This window comes from Impatiens glandulifera, chromosome 9, assembly GCF_907164915.1.
Source record: "Impatiens glandulifera chromosome 9, dImpGla2.1, whole genome shotgun sequence".
Taxonomy (NCBI): Eukaryota; Viridiplantae; Streptophyta; class Magnoliopsida; order Ericales; family Balsaminaceae; genus Impatiens; species Impatiens glandulifera.
The window spans coordinates 26,439,343-26,457,443 of NC_061870.1; the positions used below are offsets into that span (position 1 = coordinate 26,439,343).

Sequence of the window (18,101 nt, forward strand, 5' to 3'; positions counted from 1 at the left end):
AAAATATAAATATTAGCAATCTACATTATGGAAGCAAGAATAATTTTTTTAATGTCTCGTTTGACTAATATGTCTTTTTTTGTGTCACAATTATGTAAAGATCTAATAAGTACAGCCTAAAAAATGTTTCTATTAGCTTTTTTTTTGGTTCTTACTTTACTTTAAAACAAATATGCGTGGAATAAAGAGCACACAACATCAAGATAGTATATATTTTGGTTTTAACACGACTCCATTTCAACTCAAACTTTTGAGTATTATAGTAAAATCATAATAAATATAATTTTTTTTATGAGAGTAAGACTAATGAATTATAAATACATTTTATAGTACTTTTTGAATTTGTGTTGTGGTGGTTCAGAAGTAGGTGGTATTTATAGTCAAAATTTTCTCACGGGTAACGGTACTCGAGTTCGGGGCGTTACATGTGGTATTAGAGCTTGGAACAAAATATCGGGAGAACAACCATTGAAACCCGAGAATAAAAGGTCACGTGAGTCATTTTTAGAGTCATTATTGGGGGAAATTGAGACTGTGAATGGAATCGCGACGCTCTGACGAGAGCGTCGCGTGGAAATAAAAATGAGTAATAAATTATAGATACATTCATTGAGTACATTTTAGCTTTGACTATGATGACCCAATAGTTTACTCGGGATATTCATAGTCTATTTTTCTCTCGATTGATCAGAGCGTTACAACTATATATTTGTTCTATTAAATAATATAAATTTAAATGTTATTTAAATAAGTTTAAAATATTTTATTTTCAGTCAAAAGAAGTCGACATATATACATGGATTCTTTCTTTTATCTGTCCAGCATGCCTAGCTTTACTGCTTTATTGTCCATCACCATTCTCTACACTGTTTGAAACCAAAAAAATAATAATTTCCTAATGACTGTATTTTCATTCCATAAAATAAAGTTATTTATATTAAAGATACATTACTAAATAATATAATGAAAAGAAAAAAAATATTGTAGAAGGGGTCGAATTCTAGCTAGTCCAACGGTTACATCAATCCGAGAGGATAAACATTATCGGAGAATAACATATTTTAAGTAATACATTATGAAAATTGATTCCATATGTATATAATCACGACTCAATTTACCCTGTAGATATATGCTCATGAGAGTTTTACCATATTTTTGGTTCCATTGATAAAACCTTATGAATATGAATGTGTAATCCACCAAATAATAAAAATTCCAACTTTCATTGATGCCTAATCTAGCAAAGCCTACCATAGTCACATCTTAGGGTGAATAAATCCCATTTCCTTGGGTTATTTTAATTCAATTTATTTGTATTCCTTTTAGCTAGTATAATTACTTTGAATTATGCCTATATATGAAAATATATTAGCAATGCATGTGCAAATCTTTTCACAACCAATCATAGAAAGTATTCTTTATTTTATTTTTCATTAACTCATTCAAAACATGGCAAATATTATTGGACCATAGCTCATGATCATGTGTTCCAAATTATCTTTTTAAAATAGGACTGACTAATACATGAGGGGAATATTTTTTGTTGGTTAAGAATGGAAGCTTATAAGAACATGTATTAATAAAATAAATGATCACTAAAATCACACAACACATATATTTTATTTTATCCGGGTTTATTCCGGGTTTATCACTCGGGTGACTCACACTATTATGAACCTTTTTTTATAATGAAAATCGAATCTTAAATCTTAAATCTTAAAGTATAAAATAAGACTTATTCAAATTTCAACTATCACGGTGAATTCACACAATATATAATTAAATCTTACTAATTATATTAAAGAAACAAAATCCAATTATTAAAAAAAAAACTAATAAAAATATATTATTTTCTTTTAAAAAATATTTATTTTATAGATAATTAGATAAATTAAAAAAAAAAGAACAAAACGACCACAATTATAATAAACTTAGAAAAAACCTTTAGCCTCACAACTCAAGAGCCAATGCATCAATACTATATATTAATATTTTGTCACAATTACTATTACAATCATAATTATTAACAAAATTTTATTTAAAATAATAATTCATACTTATATTGTGGTCAAACATAAACAATTGTAGTGTTGAATTATGAATTCGAAGTTAAGCTATCTTCAAGACTAAGTTACTGATTATCAATTTTAAAAATATAAAGTTCCAACCAAATATTTAACTATTGTTGACATATAACCTATGCAAACAAAATATTAATTAGAAATCCAACAATGTTAACAGATCTTAAAAAACGGTTAACCTCTTACCTTAGTCGGCTAACCTGATCCTTCGAGACCACATCCACCACCTTTACGACTTAGGTTGGCCGAAAAGATTCATGTATAACACAAATTAATATATCTAATTATTGAAAAATTTCAACCCTATATAACATATAAATTACTAATGTAACTAATTGAAATATATGTTACACATTGTTGGAGATGGGTTTTCTTTCTCTCTTTTTTAAAAAGTGAGACAAACACTTAGGCCATGTCCCTAACCATTCACTGTTTTTTTTTAGGTGTAATCTAGCTATTGGAAAAACTTGATCCTCACAATTCTAGTTGAATTGCTTTTTTCGCCTTGATTTAGATATTTTAAAACTTTTCAATGATTTTCGTATTTCTTTATGAATTCCTCCGATTTTAAGGTACATATAAGTTTCATAAGCCCTTTATGATGTGTTTTTTTTTATGAATTTGTTTTCATTTTCTTCTTAATTTGTTGATTTTTTTTCTCTTGATATTGATTTTTTATGATGCTTTTTAAGTATTTCTTTATAAAACAATCATTTGTTATAAAAAAAAATTGATCACACATAGTTTATTGCTTATTCAAAATAGATTTATCCAATTGTTCTTAGCTTCATCTTGAAGCATCCCAAATAGTTAAAAGAATTTTTAGTGACCATTGGGAACATTATTATAAGAATGGATTATACAAGCAAAGTCCTTTTAGTAGATGCTTTTAGTGACCATTGGGAATTAAAATAAATATTACAACAGAAAAAGTAAACCCGACAAGTGGTGTAAGGGCAAGAAAATAAATAGTACCCATGTAAATTCAAAATATTATTCACATCTTCATAAATTAATGAACCTTTTTATTACAACTTGTCCATTTTTTATTAATGGATTAGACAAAACTTTGGTTTTTTATGATATCTTTATTGTCAATATTCCAAATAAATAAATGTGTTTCTCCTATTAAAAAAATATTTTGTATTCCTCTTGCTTCAAACTTTGCACCTATGGCCTAATGGCAAGGGGATTTCCTTTAGGAATTCTATTTGCATCTTTCCTCCAAGTCTACCATTTTTTTTGAAAAAAATTGACATTTGTTAATTGATTTCTCGCCTAGTGAATATAAATCTAAGAGGTAGATAACAACTCCACTCCTCCAACCTATGTAAACTTCATTGGTTTAGTTTAGTTCATGGTTTGTTTGTTCAAAAATAAATTATATACAAGAAACATAAGAAAATGATTATTATATAGATTTTTAATTAATTTTGTTAATAAATGAGTATGTGAAGTTGATTGTTTGCTATCTAGTTTAATTGAGATTCAAACGGTTGAAAATCAAAAGAGGAATTTCAAAATATTTCACTGTATGAAAATATGAATAACATTTAAAAGAGTATAACATTTGAAATTAGAAATGAAAATATTATTCATAGTCAATTGACTTTATAAACCACGCACAATTTGAAAATTGCAATATCCAAATCTGTTCATTATTTGGAAATATGATTAATTTTCATACGAGCTGAACTTTAGAACTTTGAATGAAAATATAATTTATAGTAAAATTTATCATGAAAATTTTTCATGATAAAAAGTTTCTAAATATAAGTTTACCTTGATCACACTTTCAATTAATCAATTCCAAAACATAAAATTTTGAAAATAGAATTGATAGTTGACAAGATAATATGACAAGAATGATGGGTTATTTCTTAATTAATTGAAAATTTGAAATTTGTATCGATTATTAGATTTTCAATCTACTTAAACAATTACACGTTATGTTGAGATTGTTTTTATTTTCAGATTTTTAGAAAATGATTTGAAAAATATCATTTTTAGAATTAAAATTTCAAACATAACATGCTCTAAGATCGGTCTTCTCGGTCTAGAGTGTCGATCCCTCGATCGCGGGCGCTGGACTCTCAGTCGGGTGCGAGGGATCCTCAATCGAGGCTAGGATTCCTTGGTCGGGTGTAGGAAAGTTCCCGATCGCGCGCGTTGATCCCTCGGTCGGATGCTGAAGGTCCTCGGTCAGGACTAAAATTGCTCGGTCGTGTGCGGGGGAGTTCACGATCGGGGATAAAATTCCTTAGTCGAGTGTAGGGGAGGGTTCGATTTTCTCGGTCGGATGTCAAAAACACCAACTGTAGGTTTTGTGTTTTTGATTGGAGCTGTATTATTCAATTCGAGGGTATTGGGAGATTTGTTTAGTTTCAAGGATCATTTATAACATCATCCTGATGCATTATTCGATCGAGATGATGTTCTATTTAATTCAAACAGTTCTTGAACAAAAATTGGGTTTTTGATTTAAAAAACTATATTGGGTATAAAGAGTTTATCAACAACTTCTATGATCAAATAAAATCAAAACATAAACACTGATGGTTCGTTTTAACCAACTCAAGAATTGGAATTTTTATTTTTATAAAAAATGGTTTCGATCAAACATGATCGGGATTGCTTAGAATTGATATAAATATATTTCTAACACCCTTAAAAATGTGTTAGGAAGGTTTTTGGGTTACTATTCTCAAGAACAAAAACCGATTTTGAAAATTTTCAAAATCAAATTTGGGTACTTTTGATTTAGATCGATTGATACAAATTAGTTCGACAGAAAACTTGCAAATGATCTCAAGATCGTGTTCCAATTAAGAAATTGATCAATCAAGCAGTACATAAAACTGGTCGAACTAAAATGTAAAAATTTCAATTTGAATTCATAAGTTGAATTACAACATTAATGGAAGCTTACAGTGAGTTAGAGAACACTCCTGAACTCTTTTAAAAGCTTTGTAATTATTCAGAACCGAGCTTAAGGCCTTACACAAAATTTCAAAATTTTCAAAAAAATCTTGAAAATTTTAATGGCAGAATTCGTATAAAGTGGATTGAGGGCTTATGATTTTGATCATTGTCTTCGGTTTACCTAAGGGGAGCTATTTATAGCATGTCGGTTCATCGGTCAAGTGGATCGAATTTCAGACAAAAGATCATTAATAGCTTTTGTCTGTTCTTCATCTAGTTGATCGTTATAGGGCATGATTGTTCCTATAATCGTAGGTGAAATGATCACCATTTTTTAAGGTGATCATTTCAGCTTCTGAATCACTGGATTGGGTGGACTAACACCGGAGTTCCATTTTTGAAAAATCAAAGAATCTGACGGATCATATGTCGTTCGTCGCGAGAAAGAAAATAAAGCAAAGTTAAAACGACGATGCTTGCTTCTTTTGTATTTGAGCGCTGAGGGGGTCTTCAAACAACGTCGTTTCTGGTCAAAGAGCAGACGCCTGGACGTTCCGTCAGCGATGCGCACTCAGTGCGCTTTGACTAACGGCGTTGAGGCGCGCGTTAGTCGATCTGCTGTTGCGCGAATGCGTCTCTTCTGTTGCAGCAAGCAACACAACTTATTCTTGTGCGTCAGATGAGAGTCCATCGCTCATCCGAAGGCTGTGTGTGGTTTTTCGTAAATGTTTCTCTTGTATTCGGCTGCATTGGATCCGGCCATTTTCCAAACTTGGAACTCGTGTAAGATTGATATTTTATCAATCATTTTGCTTCAACCTACAAAATATTTATGATAGACATATTATTTATTTTGCTTATTTATTTTATTTTTCTTGTATATTTTAAGGTTTTATAAATAATTAATTAATTTTAGATAAAATGAATACAATATTTATCTCAAATTATTTATTTTAATTTTTGTTTAGTATTTAAAATTAACTTAAAATAAACTAATATGATATTTATCTCAAATTACTTTATTTTTTTGCCTTTATTTTAATTAATTGAGATTTAATTAATATAATAATTTTTCAAATTAAATATTTAATCATAATTTGGCCTTAATTTTAATTATTTTAAATTTATTTATTCAAAATAATCATTTTAAATTTTATAAATTAAATAAATTAGTGCTTACACCATTGTTGAAAACAATAAAGATGATATTTACCTATCTTATTAATTACTTAAAATTCACTATTACTTCTAATATATATCAATGTTGTTAAAATTAAACGATTCTTTTTTTTTTCTTTTTTTTAATATGAATATCAAATACCATCACCAAAAATAATTTTGTGTTCATTTTTTTAACCAGTAATAACTATATACATTATATTTGTTTATTAAGGACCACATTAAGATGCATGCCTTTTAAATTTATGTTTTTGTTAATTAACATTTATTATATATTAAAAATATTATCAAAATATTTAGAAAAGTTAGATATTGTGAATATAAATGAGCATTTTCTCCAACTTTTTCACAGAATTTATATTTATTATCAAAATATTTAGAAAAGTTAGATGTTGTGAATATAAATGAGCATTTTCTCCAACTTTTTCACAGAATTTATATTTTTTAACCTACTAATTAATATATTTACTTATTTTGCATAATTTAGGCAATAATAAATATATTTTTTTTTAACTATAAGTGATTTATATAAATATATTAAACATTAATTAACAAAATAAAAAAAGTAAAACAAAAAAAGTTATTAAACAAATAGATAAAAGAAGATTAAAATAATGAATTATTGAAACCATACTTTGGATCCAATAGTACAATCCAAGTCAAATCTGTATTAATTAATATTAAAGATTAATAGATTACATATTAGATTAATATAATTTGGATTTAATATGCTCACCATATTATTATTAGAGTCATTTCAATATATACATAATAGTCTATAACTGTAAAATAGAAACATTATACAATATTTTAGAAACAACATTAATAAAATAAAAAAGAAGCTTATACATATATGATAACTATATATTAAAGCAAATTAAATAAATAAGATTCATGTGTTATATAACATGAGTGGAAATATAATAAAGATTGTATATATCATGATCCTTTTTTATGGTGGTCCCTTACCAATAAGGACCTATCAAATCAAACAAAATTATATGTAAATTCAAACATTAGAGTTCTCTCTCTATAAATAGAACCTCTTTAAATCACAGAAATTGCATTAATTCATCTCAAATCAAAGAAACTTGAAGAAGAAGAAGATGATGACTATGATGGAGAAGAGGAAACCCTATTTGGTTGTGATTCTTATTCAGTTAATTTATACAGGCATGTTCTTGCTCTCCAAAGCCGCCATGGATGTGGGCATGAACTCCTTCATCTTCGTCTTCTATAGACAAGCCATTGCCACTCTTTTCTTGATCCCAATCACTCTCTTTCTAGAATGGTACGTTTTAATAATCCATTTCTTCCCATAACCTTTAATTAATAATAAATTTATTGTTTGTTTGTCAATTAATTTGTATGATAATTTTGTTAAAATTAGGAAGAATGCACCACCTCTCTCATTTCAAGTCGGTTTCAAGATTTTCATGCTTTCCTTCATCGGGTAAGACTTTAATTACATGAAAATTAATTAAAAAAACCCAATTAGCAGAAACTTTAGTTAATTAATTAATTAAATTTCAGGATTACAATGAGCTTGAACCTATATAGTGTGGCTGTTGTATACACTTCTGCAAGTTTGGGTGCTGCAACTGCAAATAGTCTTCCGGCCATTACCTTCTTCCTTGCACTTTTAATGAGGTAAATAATTAATTAATTAATTCATAATACAAGAAAAAGGTTAATTAATTAAGAAAAAAAGGTAAATTATTGGTAGTTGTTAATTAATATATTATGATATGGGAGTAAAAGGTATATATGCATGGAATACGTCTTTTTATAGGTGTTGTGACTGTACCATTTTAAAGGTGGTGTTTTATATTCATACATAATTATAAAGTGAATTAAAAAATATATTATCTATTTATAGAATCTTACTTTTTTTTAAATTAATTAAAAGGTGCACAAATTATTATTATTATTACTGTTTGTTTATCTCCAGATTTGTTTTCCTACTTTTTTTTCCTTGATTTGTGTTGTGTGTTCTTCTAATTAAATTAATATTTTTATAAAAACAATATCTACTGGGATTATATAAATTAAGACCTAGCTAGCTAGCTACCATAATATATAAATAACTTCTTCTTTTCTTTATAAAGAAAATTCTTTTTTTTCTCCTGATTTTTTTTATTCTTGTCAACTCATGACAACAATCCATTACAACATAAATAAATTAAATTACTACACATGTATTGTTTTTTCATAATATAATTTCATGGGGAATTCTTTATCATATTTTAGTGTGTTTTTGTGATTGTAGAGTACTGGAAAATGTGATTCTTTATCATATTTTAGCTAGGTTTTATTTTTATTATATATAAGATTTTTGTCATTGTAATTAAATAAAGGTTTTTAATTTCTTAATACGTGAGTAAGTTGTTTTATATATACAAATTTGAAAATTGTTTATTAAAAATAAGATAAACAAATATTCTCACAATAGTTGGTTTACAATTTTGTTTATAAAAATGATAGATTAGATCCATTAGTTGGGATTTTTTTAAATTTCTTAGAAAGTAAAAGAAAAAAGTATTAATATTTCAATCACATGGAATTATACCTTTATTTTTTTTTCCACCAAATTTGCTTGAGGTCAGACAGGTAGAGAATCACAAGAAAAAAAAGGTTGGGAAAGAAACTAATGTCACATGAAAATCACATGTTTGAGACCTAAAAAGAGTACCTCTCTTTTAATTTGTTCACAAGATTGTTTATACTTTATATTAAAGTGTCTCGTAGTATGAATTGTTGTGCTAGCTCTTTTTTAGTTAAAATAACAAATAATTATCTTTTCAAATTCTGTAGTTTAAAAAAAGTTATAAGAAACGTAACGATCTTGTGTCTTTAAATTCGAACATACAAATTTATGTGGGATGATGAATACATGCAGAATGGAAGTAGTGAAGGTGAAGAAATTATCAGGGATTGCAAAAGTATTTGGAATAGCAATATGTATGGGAGGAGTTGCTTTACTTGCCTTCTATACTGGTCCATTCATAGAATCTCATTACCATTTATTTAAGAACCATTTCCATGGTGCCAATACAAGCCATTCTTCTTCATCTTCCAACAGCCAAACATGGGTCAAAGGATGTTTCCTCATGATCCTCTCTAATTCCTGCTGGGGTCTTTGGATTGTCTTACAGGTATTATAATTATTTTAATTTCTCGAAAATAAAATGAAAACGAGAGATGGTTCGAAAAGCACCTACACTTTAGATTTTAAATTAAAACTTTACCTCTTTAATTTTGCATCATAGAATCTAATGTCTCTTCATATAATTAGAGTATATTTTAGTTGCCTGCCACCTCCACATGAGGAAAAAGTGAATTAAAAGATGCACTTGTTAATTTAATGTAGTTTAATGAATTAAGTTAAATGTTCTTATAAAATACAGGGTGGTGTGGTGAAATGTTATCCGTCAAAACTTCTGCTCACGACTCTTCAATGCTTCTTTAGCTCGATCGTATCTTTTGTGATAGCCATTTCCATGGAAAGAGATCTTCAAAAATGGAAACTTGGATGGAACATTGAGCTCATTTCAGTTGCTTATTGTGTAAGAACATAAATTTCACCTATCTAGCTTTATAATTCATATGTTACCCTTTAATTAAAATTAAATAAAAGTGGTTCTTATATATAATTGCAGGGAATAATGGTGACAGGTGTGACATATTACTTGCAAGCATGGGTGATTGAGAAGAAGGGGCCAGTTTTCTTAGCCATGTCAACCCCCTTGACTCTAGTTTTCACTATTTTCTCTTCATATTTCCTATTGGGAGAGATCATTAGCTTAGGAAGGTATATTTAGTTATTTTTATTATTCATATCAAGGTAACTTTTGTGTATACATATATTTAATTAATTAATTAATTTGTTTTGTAGGGTTCTAGGAGGGATTCTGTTGGTTGTGGGACTTTACAGTGTGTTATGGGGAAAGAACAGAGAAGAGAAGGAGATAATATTACAAGAGAAAGTATGCTCAGAACCCATAGACATTGAAGCAATGGAGATCCCCAAAGAAGAGAAGAACAACAAAATACCCGAGTGAAGAATTAATTCATTGTAATTTGGGCTCGAAAAATGAGAGTTTTACTATTTTAAATTTTCTATTATAACAATCGAAAAATCATTAGTTGTGTAGGTGAACAAAGTTACATCCCAATGAAAAGTTGTTGTTTCATCCATAGAGAAATTATATATAAAATTAATTATTTATTAAGCAAAATTGGAAGATTTATGTTTGACAATATATTCATAATCTCGATTTTCATTTAAATTCAACCCGAGAATAAATCCACGAAAAAATAATTTAGGTCAACATGAGTAAAGACTAAGACGGCTCTTAATTTAATTATTTTAAAGTAAATTCACAAAATCTATAATTTTGATATTTTATCTTAAGATCACACAAATTATGGGATCTTTTTAAGAAAATATGGAATTTGTGAAATTTAGTGAATATTAAACCATATATATAGAATAAAATCAAACCATAGATTGTTAATATTGATTGGCAAGCCAAGAAAGTAAATTAATAAACTTCCTTTTATGTATAATATATTATATATATTATATATAATCTAATCATATTTTCAAATCAGAGAACGCCTATATATTTCTTGTTAATGGTGGATTCATTAGATTTAAAAAAGAAGAACAAGTAGAAGAAAATTAAAACAAGGTTATAATTTTCTCTAAACTTTTTATTTATTTATTTATTTATTTGTTCCAATTATAATTGATTTTAATATATTTGCAGATGGGTAGAGGCAAATTGAGTATGAATTTAATAAGCAATGTGAAGACTAGGAAAGCCACCTTTAATAAAAGGAAGAAAGGTTTGATAAAAAAAGCCTATGAACTTAAAACCCTTTGCTCAATCGATGTTATCTTGATCATCTACGGGCCAAGAACCGACGAATCCTACCCATCTCAACCCGAAATATGGCCATCGAACATCGACATGGTCAAGGAATTGATCGAGTCCTACAATAGTCAGCCGATGGAAGATATGAAGAGAAAGACTCTTGACTTGTCAAATTACTTTGATGATAGAAACAAAAAGGTCGAGGATGCAATTATCAAGCTGAGGAAGAACAACAATGAACAACTCTATCCCATATGGGATGAAAGATACAATGATTTAACCGAAGAACAATTGAAGGAATTTATCGGTTTCTTGCAAACGAAGATTGAGGAAATTAGGGTTAGTGTAATCATGCAAAACCAATCTTCATATCTCCCACTTGCCCTTCCCGCTCCCACGACAATGTTAATGAAAGACGGCGACTTTTACAATGGACATGGGGTCGTTGGATACAATAATCCAAACAATTACCTAGTCGATAATTTTTCTTATGGCTACCCTCATCAAAATAGTTCATTAATATCTTATGAGATGGATAATAAGGTAATGTTTAATGGTGTGGCTAATAATGTATATTGCCCGCCATTAGGGTTCTACGATTCAAAAAAGTTCGAGTCGATGTCAATGGAAAATTCTAGGTCTTGGCAATTAGGGCACAATATTGCACTTGCAGACCCTTGGAGTAGTAATATGATTGGGTACAATGAAAGCGGCAGCAATGGAAATTCAATAAGTAGGAATTTTACATATATATAATTTACTTGTCATTTCATCTAAGTGTTCATTTTTTCTAGGCACTTTATTTTTTTATACCTAATTGCTGGTTTTAATTTTTAGAATTTAAGTTATTGAATCTTCTTCGGTTTGTTATCAACCTATTTATTATAAAGTTCCATTGGTTATGATAAAAAAAAAATCTTTATTTGTGTTATGTATGTCAAACTTGATTTGAAATATACATTTGATTGATTATGGTAAAATATAATTGTTCATATTTGTCATGTTTTTGTCAAAAGTTTATTTAAAATATAATATGAATGATGATTCATAAAATCATTCTAATTAAGACTTTTATATTAAATGAAACATAAAATATAGTATAATATAATCATGATTTAATAAATAATTTTATCAAAGATAAAAATAAATTACTTTTAATTTTATACAAAATACAAAAAAAAAAATTAATTCTTATTAAAAAGTTAGAACATGAAATAGTTTTAATTTAAGTTGTTATTAATTCAAAATTCAAATCCAACTTTAGACCTTGAGTCTCTTAATATTAGACTTAGATTTTTATTTTATTTTATAAGAATAGTTTAAATATAAAAAATCATAATCTATTATAGATTAAATATCATATAATAATAGTACATTTAAAAGTGTTGAATATCTTTCTATACATAATCTTATTTAAAATATATTTAATTTGTTTAAATTTACTCACTAAAACATTTTAATTTGTGTCAAAAATGGGAACATATGACCTATTGAACTTCATTCTAAAAACGACGATTCAGTTACTTCGCTTCATTATTAGACAACGGTATTGCAGACTAAGACGACAATAAAGTTGTTATTAATTCATTTCCTCGACTTTTTTTTATTGTTTAGAGATAATTTGGGAGGCACAACACAAACAAATAACGCTTAAACATAAAGACAACAAATGAACAACAACATCGGCGTTGTCTTAATACGTCTACAACATCGTTGTCTATCGATGAAGCAAAGCATTTGCGTCGTCATTGAGAATGGATCTAAAGAAGTAATTTGAAGACGGATTTCAAAGATTTTCCCGTAATATGATTTAGAAAATGGATATGCCACGTATATGAAAATTTTATGTCTATTTTCAACTCAAATTAATGGTGTTATAATATTTAAAATTTATAAGGAGTAGATTCAAATAAAAATAAGTGTATACTGACCAATTTCAAACAAAATCATGAATATAAAGATATTTCAAACTCAATTAAGGCCGGGTTGATTTTGGGTTATTTGACTAATTAACCATAACCAAAAAAAACATCACACCACTCTCAATTTTTTTCATTACATTATTTAATTTTTTAATCAAAATACTAAAATACCCTTTATTTTAAATTATTATTTTTATTTTATTATTATATATTAATATTTTTGAAATCTTTTTATCAAAAAAAAAAATATTCAATTCTTCAAAAATTATCATCAATCATTATTTTTTTTTAAAATGATCAGATTATTAAAATAACTCAAATCCGAATAAGCCCTAAATGTACTGGGAACATTATAATTATTAACCTAAAAATATAGTGAGGAAGTTTAAAGACAAAGGATGTTTAGGTATACAATATTTGACTTCGTTTAACAAAGTTTTTTATTTATTAAAATGGTGTAGGAGTCAACCTCTTTATGGAGTACTATGATCAGATATAAAGTATGTGTGAGATTGGTCTGGTTGGTTCACTATACATATTAATCGAACAGTGGGATGCGGTATTTTGAGTGACATCTCAATAATATGTGGAAGTATTTTCGTGGACAATACAGATTTTCGGTTGACGATGGCTCCTCGATCAGTTTTTGGAATGACGTATGGTGCCGTATCAAAAGTCTTTTCTCATTGTTCTTGGCTCTTGCCTCAATCGCTATATGTAGAGATGTTATAATCAATGACATGTTGATGTGAGTTCTAATAGTTTTGCAATGAGAATTAAGTATATGAAAAGACTAAATGCTGAAGAGTTAGCTTCACATGATAAAGTGTTGAACCTAGTGGGGCGCAAAAAGATGAATAATTTTTCGTATGATATTTTGCGTTGCCAAGATATTAATAATTTTAAGATTAGTCATTAGTACTCTTTAATTGCGAAAAATGCTACTTACGATCTCATATGGGAGAAGTTGTGGGACTCGGGTTTCCTTAGGGCTTTCAAACAAGCTTGTCTACTGTAAGTTCCTATCGAAATATCTCGTTCTTTGGATGAAATGTAATGCATTAAGGGATTTTGACGTATGTTAGATGCATGAAAAAATGGTGTATTGTGACGAGTCATTGTAGAATGTGTCATAAAGAGACGGAGTCAGCGCCTCACTTGCTCTTAAACTATGATGAAGTGGTTGTGATTTGGAGTTTATTGTAACATAACTAGTATTTAGTGGGTTATGTCGGAATTTATAGTGAGTTGTTGGAATGTGTGGTTAGAGACAATGAGCTCGGTTGGTTGGTCTAAGTCATCATGGGCTCCTATCCTGCTTATCTTTTGGTGGACAATTTGACTTGAAAGAAACCGTAAAACATTTAGTGATCGTTGTCGATCGATGCGTTTAATACATATTCTATTATTATGATAATTAGAGATGTTCATTGGGTAAACTGGTTTACCAATTATGAACATTTTTGTGTCGTTAAGTTTAAATTACTCTCATTTATATCATTTTGCACCGTTACTTAAAAAAAATGGTAATATTAATATCGTAAAATAAATCCATGTAATAATAATAATAATTATTAAGTGGGCTTGGTTAGATCTTGGGTTATTTGACTTAATTAAGAAGTTATTTTATTTCATAATTGGTATTTTAAAACTAATCTAAAAAGGAACTTGTCTAGAACTAGAAGCCTGGAACTATATTTTCTGGGCCTGAACCCAATTCTTTGAATCTAATTCTCAATTCTCAATTCTGTGGCTGAAGGTAGAGAGAGAGACACGGAGAATCAGAGAAATGGCGGTGACAAAGGAAGCGGTAGAGTCTTCACTCACCTCAAAGCTGAATCCTTCTCATCTTGTAAGCTTCTCAACTTCTTCTTTTCCTATCCCTACTTGCTTCATAGAACTTTAAGTGTTTTTTCCCTTATAGTTTACTACGAATTTACTTTATGTATCTCGTTAGTTGTTCTTGATGATCTTTTGTTGTTCCTTTCCTATTAATACAAAGAAGGAACTCATAAGAATCGTTTATTTCACTCTCTGGTACCTTGCCGCAACAATTTCTTGGATCGATTGTGGCTTCATTTCTTATGTCTAGCATCCGATTAACCTAATTTCAAACTTCTGACGAATTGTTGAGATCGCTGATCGAAAGTATTTCGATCCACATAAATAAATAACTAGCTTTTGATCTGGATTCACAAAGGAGAGAAAAATGCGACTGAAAATCTTTATTGAACTTTTTGCTACTTGAGTGTTTTTATCTTGATCTTTTGATGTTCTTGTTCAAGAATAATCCTAATTTGTTGAGGAAGATTCTAAATTTAGTCTTTTTCTTGCATTCACGCTGCTTAAGCCAACCTAGAAGATATTATTTAGGGTGAGCATTCAATCCTATCCAAACTGCCCAACTGTTACACCGACCCAATCTGAACCGAAAAACATATGATCCTCTGAATATAGGGCCGAATATAAGGTTTTGATATAATAAAATCGATTTATACAGGTTGGATATAGGGTCTATTCAAATAACCGAACCAATTTTATATGCACTCAAAATAATGTTATGATTTACGAAGAAATTTACAAATTTATTAACTTAATTTTGTGTCTTTGTTTAATATGAAAATTTGTTTGGAATTGTTATTATGTTGGTGTTTTTGTGCTTGATTTTGTTTGATTAGTTTAAAACAAGTCCGAACATGAATTATTGGATGTATAAGTTCGAATATCCAAAAAATATCAAAATGACTCAATATTTGATATATCAAATCCGTCTGATATAGGGTCGGATGTAGGGGTTTTGTAGAGTATAATTGAATAATTGACGTAGTATGATTAAATTTAAATTTATCCAAAAAAATCGACCTACTCCGATCCATGATCACCTTAGGCTATTATTAGCTTATAGTGTTTCTACTTTTACTTTTCATATAACCTATATAAAACTTATTGCTAATAAGAGCACATACTCTTAAAAACACACACAAAGGCTGGATGATTATAGGGTGTTTATGTGCTTCTTGATGCCGTTAAAATCTATATGAATCAATTGTTCAATTAAAATGCATTTGTGTTTGCTCTGAAATGGTCAATAAATTATGTCCTCATTAGCCTTTTCTGTGTGTGTATTGCAGGAAGTCATTGATACATCTGGAGGGTATATGTTCATTCCCTTATCTCATTCATCGTCTTTCTTTTACCTTTTCATGAATTGGCATCTATCTATCTGTTTAGTGTTCAATGGAGTTGCAAACGGTGTTTCTTTGATGTTGTTATTAGATGTGGAGCGAGCTTTGTGGTGGAGATTGTGTCGGATCAGTTTGAAGGAAAGAGGCTGCTGGAGAGGCATAGGATGGTGAATGCTGCATTGGTGGAGGAGATGAAAGACATTCATGCCCTCTCAATTAAGAAAGCATTGACTTCTGCTCAGTGGAAAACGCAACAGGAGGAGGCTGAGAAGCTCTCTGCCGTTGTATAGGTATTGATTTTTCGAAGTTCTAATTGTTGTTGGTTGTAACTTAACTTGCCAAATATCCAGCATCTTCATGTGCTCTAAACTAAAACTTTGCTAAATAAACACTAACTTTCTATCAGGATTTTCTCCTAATTGTTGGCTTCTTTGTTTGGCTACTAGGCAAATATTCTATATAGTTGTGTTCATGTAGTTGATAGAATGTTTTTTTATGAAAGGTTAATTTTCATCAAAAGATCTGGTGAAGTTGATTATGGGGCAACTATATTTTTATTTTGAGACCAGGGTATATTTTTCATTTTTCATGGAGGAGGTTAGGTATTTAAGGTTGGAAGAAAATTCTTTGATTAGTCAAGACTGAACTGAATCGGTTTTGATTAAGTCCGATTGAACTGTCCAAATTGTTAAACTGAACTATCGGTTTGAAAGTGGAGTGACGTAGTTCGTTCAAATTCAGTCACTCGATGTTTTAATGTTTTAAATATGTACAAGCTATTAAAATGAATGTGTGCACCACTAACTTCAAAATGTGACACCATTTAAATCCCTGTATATATGGTGATAAATTAAACAAAATTAATGTTTCTAAACTCTAGCATTATTGAGTTATATTAGTATTATATTTCATCTATGTAGCAAGGTCATATACACTCTTATTTCTTTTTCAAAATTCATATTAGGTACAAAAACAAATCCTAAATAATTATTTCAAATAAATATAAGAGCATCTCTTATTATTGGAATAAGACATGGTATAGGACACAAGTAAAAGAGAATGATGAGAAGCCCTGACATTTTTGTTATATATGGAAATGGAAAGAGACTCATTATTATTGTCATTTTCTACTTTCATTGACAATTTATATTTATTTAAAAAAAAAAAAATCCAAGTAGAAAACCATTGTGATAAAAAATGAGAAAAACTTTATTATTTTTTCTTTTTTCTTAAATTATTTTTCTATTTTTGAAAAAGTTTTATTTATATTAAAAATAAAAAAATATATATTTTAAGTACAATGACAAAACATGACATTAAAGTAGTCAAAGAAAAAATAATAAAAACGGTATTCAATATGTTATTAAGCTCGTAAATCTTTGAAAATAACGATTAATTCCCTCGACAATTTCTATTAGTTTTTTTTAAGGAATATCAGAAAATGTGATAAAGGAATATCAGAAAATGTGATAATAATAATATTATGAATAATACGCACCGGACGAATACGATTATTGAAAATTTCACGATTTCTCGTATGAAATGAGACGCATCAATCTAAATTTCTCAACTTAAAAGACTCAAACACTCAAACCACTCTTAATGAATCTCAATTCTCAGTAGTAGTGCACAAAAAAAACTCTAAATATTAATCACTAACTATGTTTTTATTTATTTATTTTGAAATAGTTAAGTTACTGATAAAAACAAAACACTTCAAATATTTTGTTTGGTACCTAAATTAAATTACAAGGAATAAGACAATGAAAGTTAAATTATGTGGAAGACAAGACAACTACTCTCATGTGCAACTGCCACTTTTCTCCTCCTGATGAAGATTGCATCACCTGCTTTTGTTTGATTACCTTAATTTAGAATCTTAATTATATTTATATTTTTTATTCAAATTTGTCGCGTTATTAACATAACTTA

General features: G+C 28.6%; 3 protein-coding genes across 3 annotated transcripts; all 3 read left to right on the forward strand.

The window, feature by feature from the left end:
* Positions 1 to 7,272: 7,272 nt before the first annotated feature.
* LOC124915317 (WAT1-related protein At5g64700) lies at positions 7,273 to 10,377 on the forward strand. Its single transcript, XM_047456011.1, has 7 exons — positions 7,273 to 7,473; positions 7,573 to 7,635; positions 7,716 to 7,832; positions 9,082 to 9,337; positions 9,590 to 9,748; positions 9,842 to 9,993; positions 10,078 to 10,377. The coding sequence occupies exons 1-7, from the start codon at positions 7,289 to 7,291 to the stop codon at positions 10,241 to 10,243; spliced, it is 1,098 nt and encodes a 365-aa protein (XP_047311967.1). The 5' UTR covers positions 7,273 to 7,288; the 3' UTR covers positions 10,244 to 10,377.
* Positions 10,378 to 10,954: 577 nt separating this feature from the next.
* On the forward strand, positions 10,955 to 11,818 carry LOC124916101 (agamous-like MADS-box protein AGL82). The gene has a single exon (XM_047456835.1). The coding sequence runs from the start codon at positions 10,955 to 10,957 to the stop codon at positions 11,816 to 11,818; it is 864 nt and encodes a 287-aa protein (XP_047312791.1).
* A 2,884-nt stretch (positions 11,819 to 14,702) lies between these two features.
* Positions 14,703 to 16,594, forward strand: LOC124915339 (protein BOLA2). Its single transcript, XM_047456036.1, has 3 exons — positions 14,703 to 14,836; positions 16,116 to 16,138; positions 16,261 to 16,594. Exons 1-3 carry the CDS (start codon positions 14,774 to 14,776, stop codon positions 16,457 to 16,459), a joined length of 285 nt encoding a protein of 94 aa, XP_047311992.1. The 5' UTR covers positions 14,703 to 14,773; the 3' UTR covers positions 16,460 to 16,594.
* Positions 16,595 to 18,101: the final 1,507 nt, after the last annotated feature.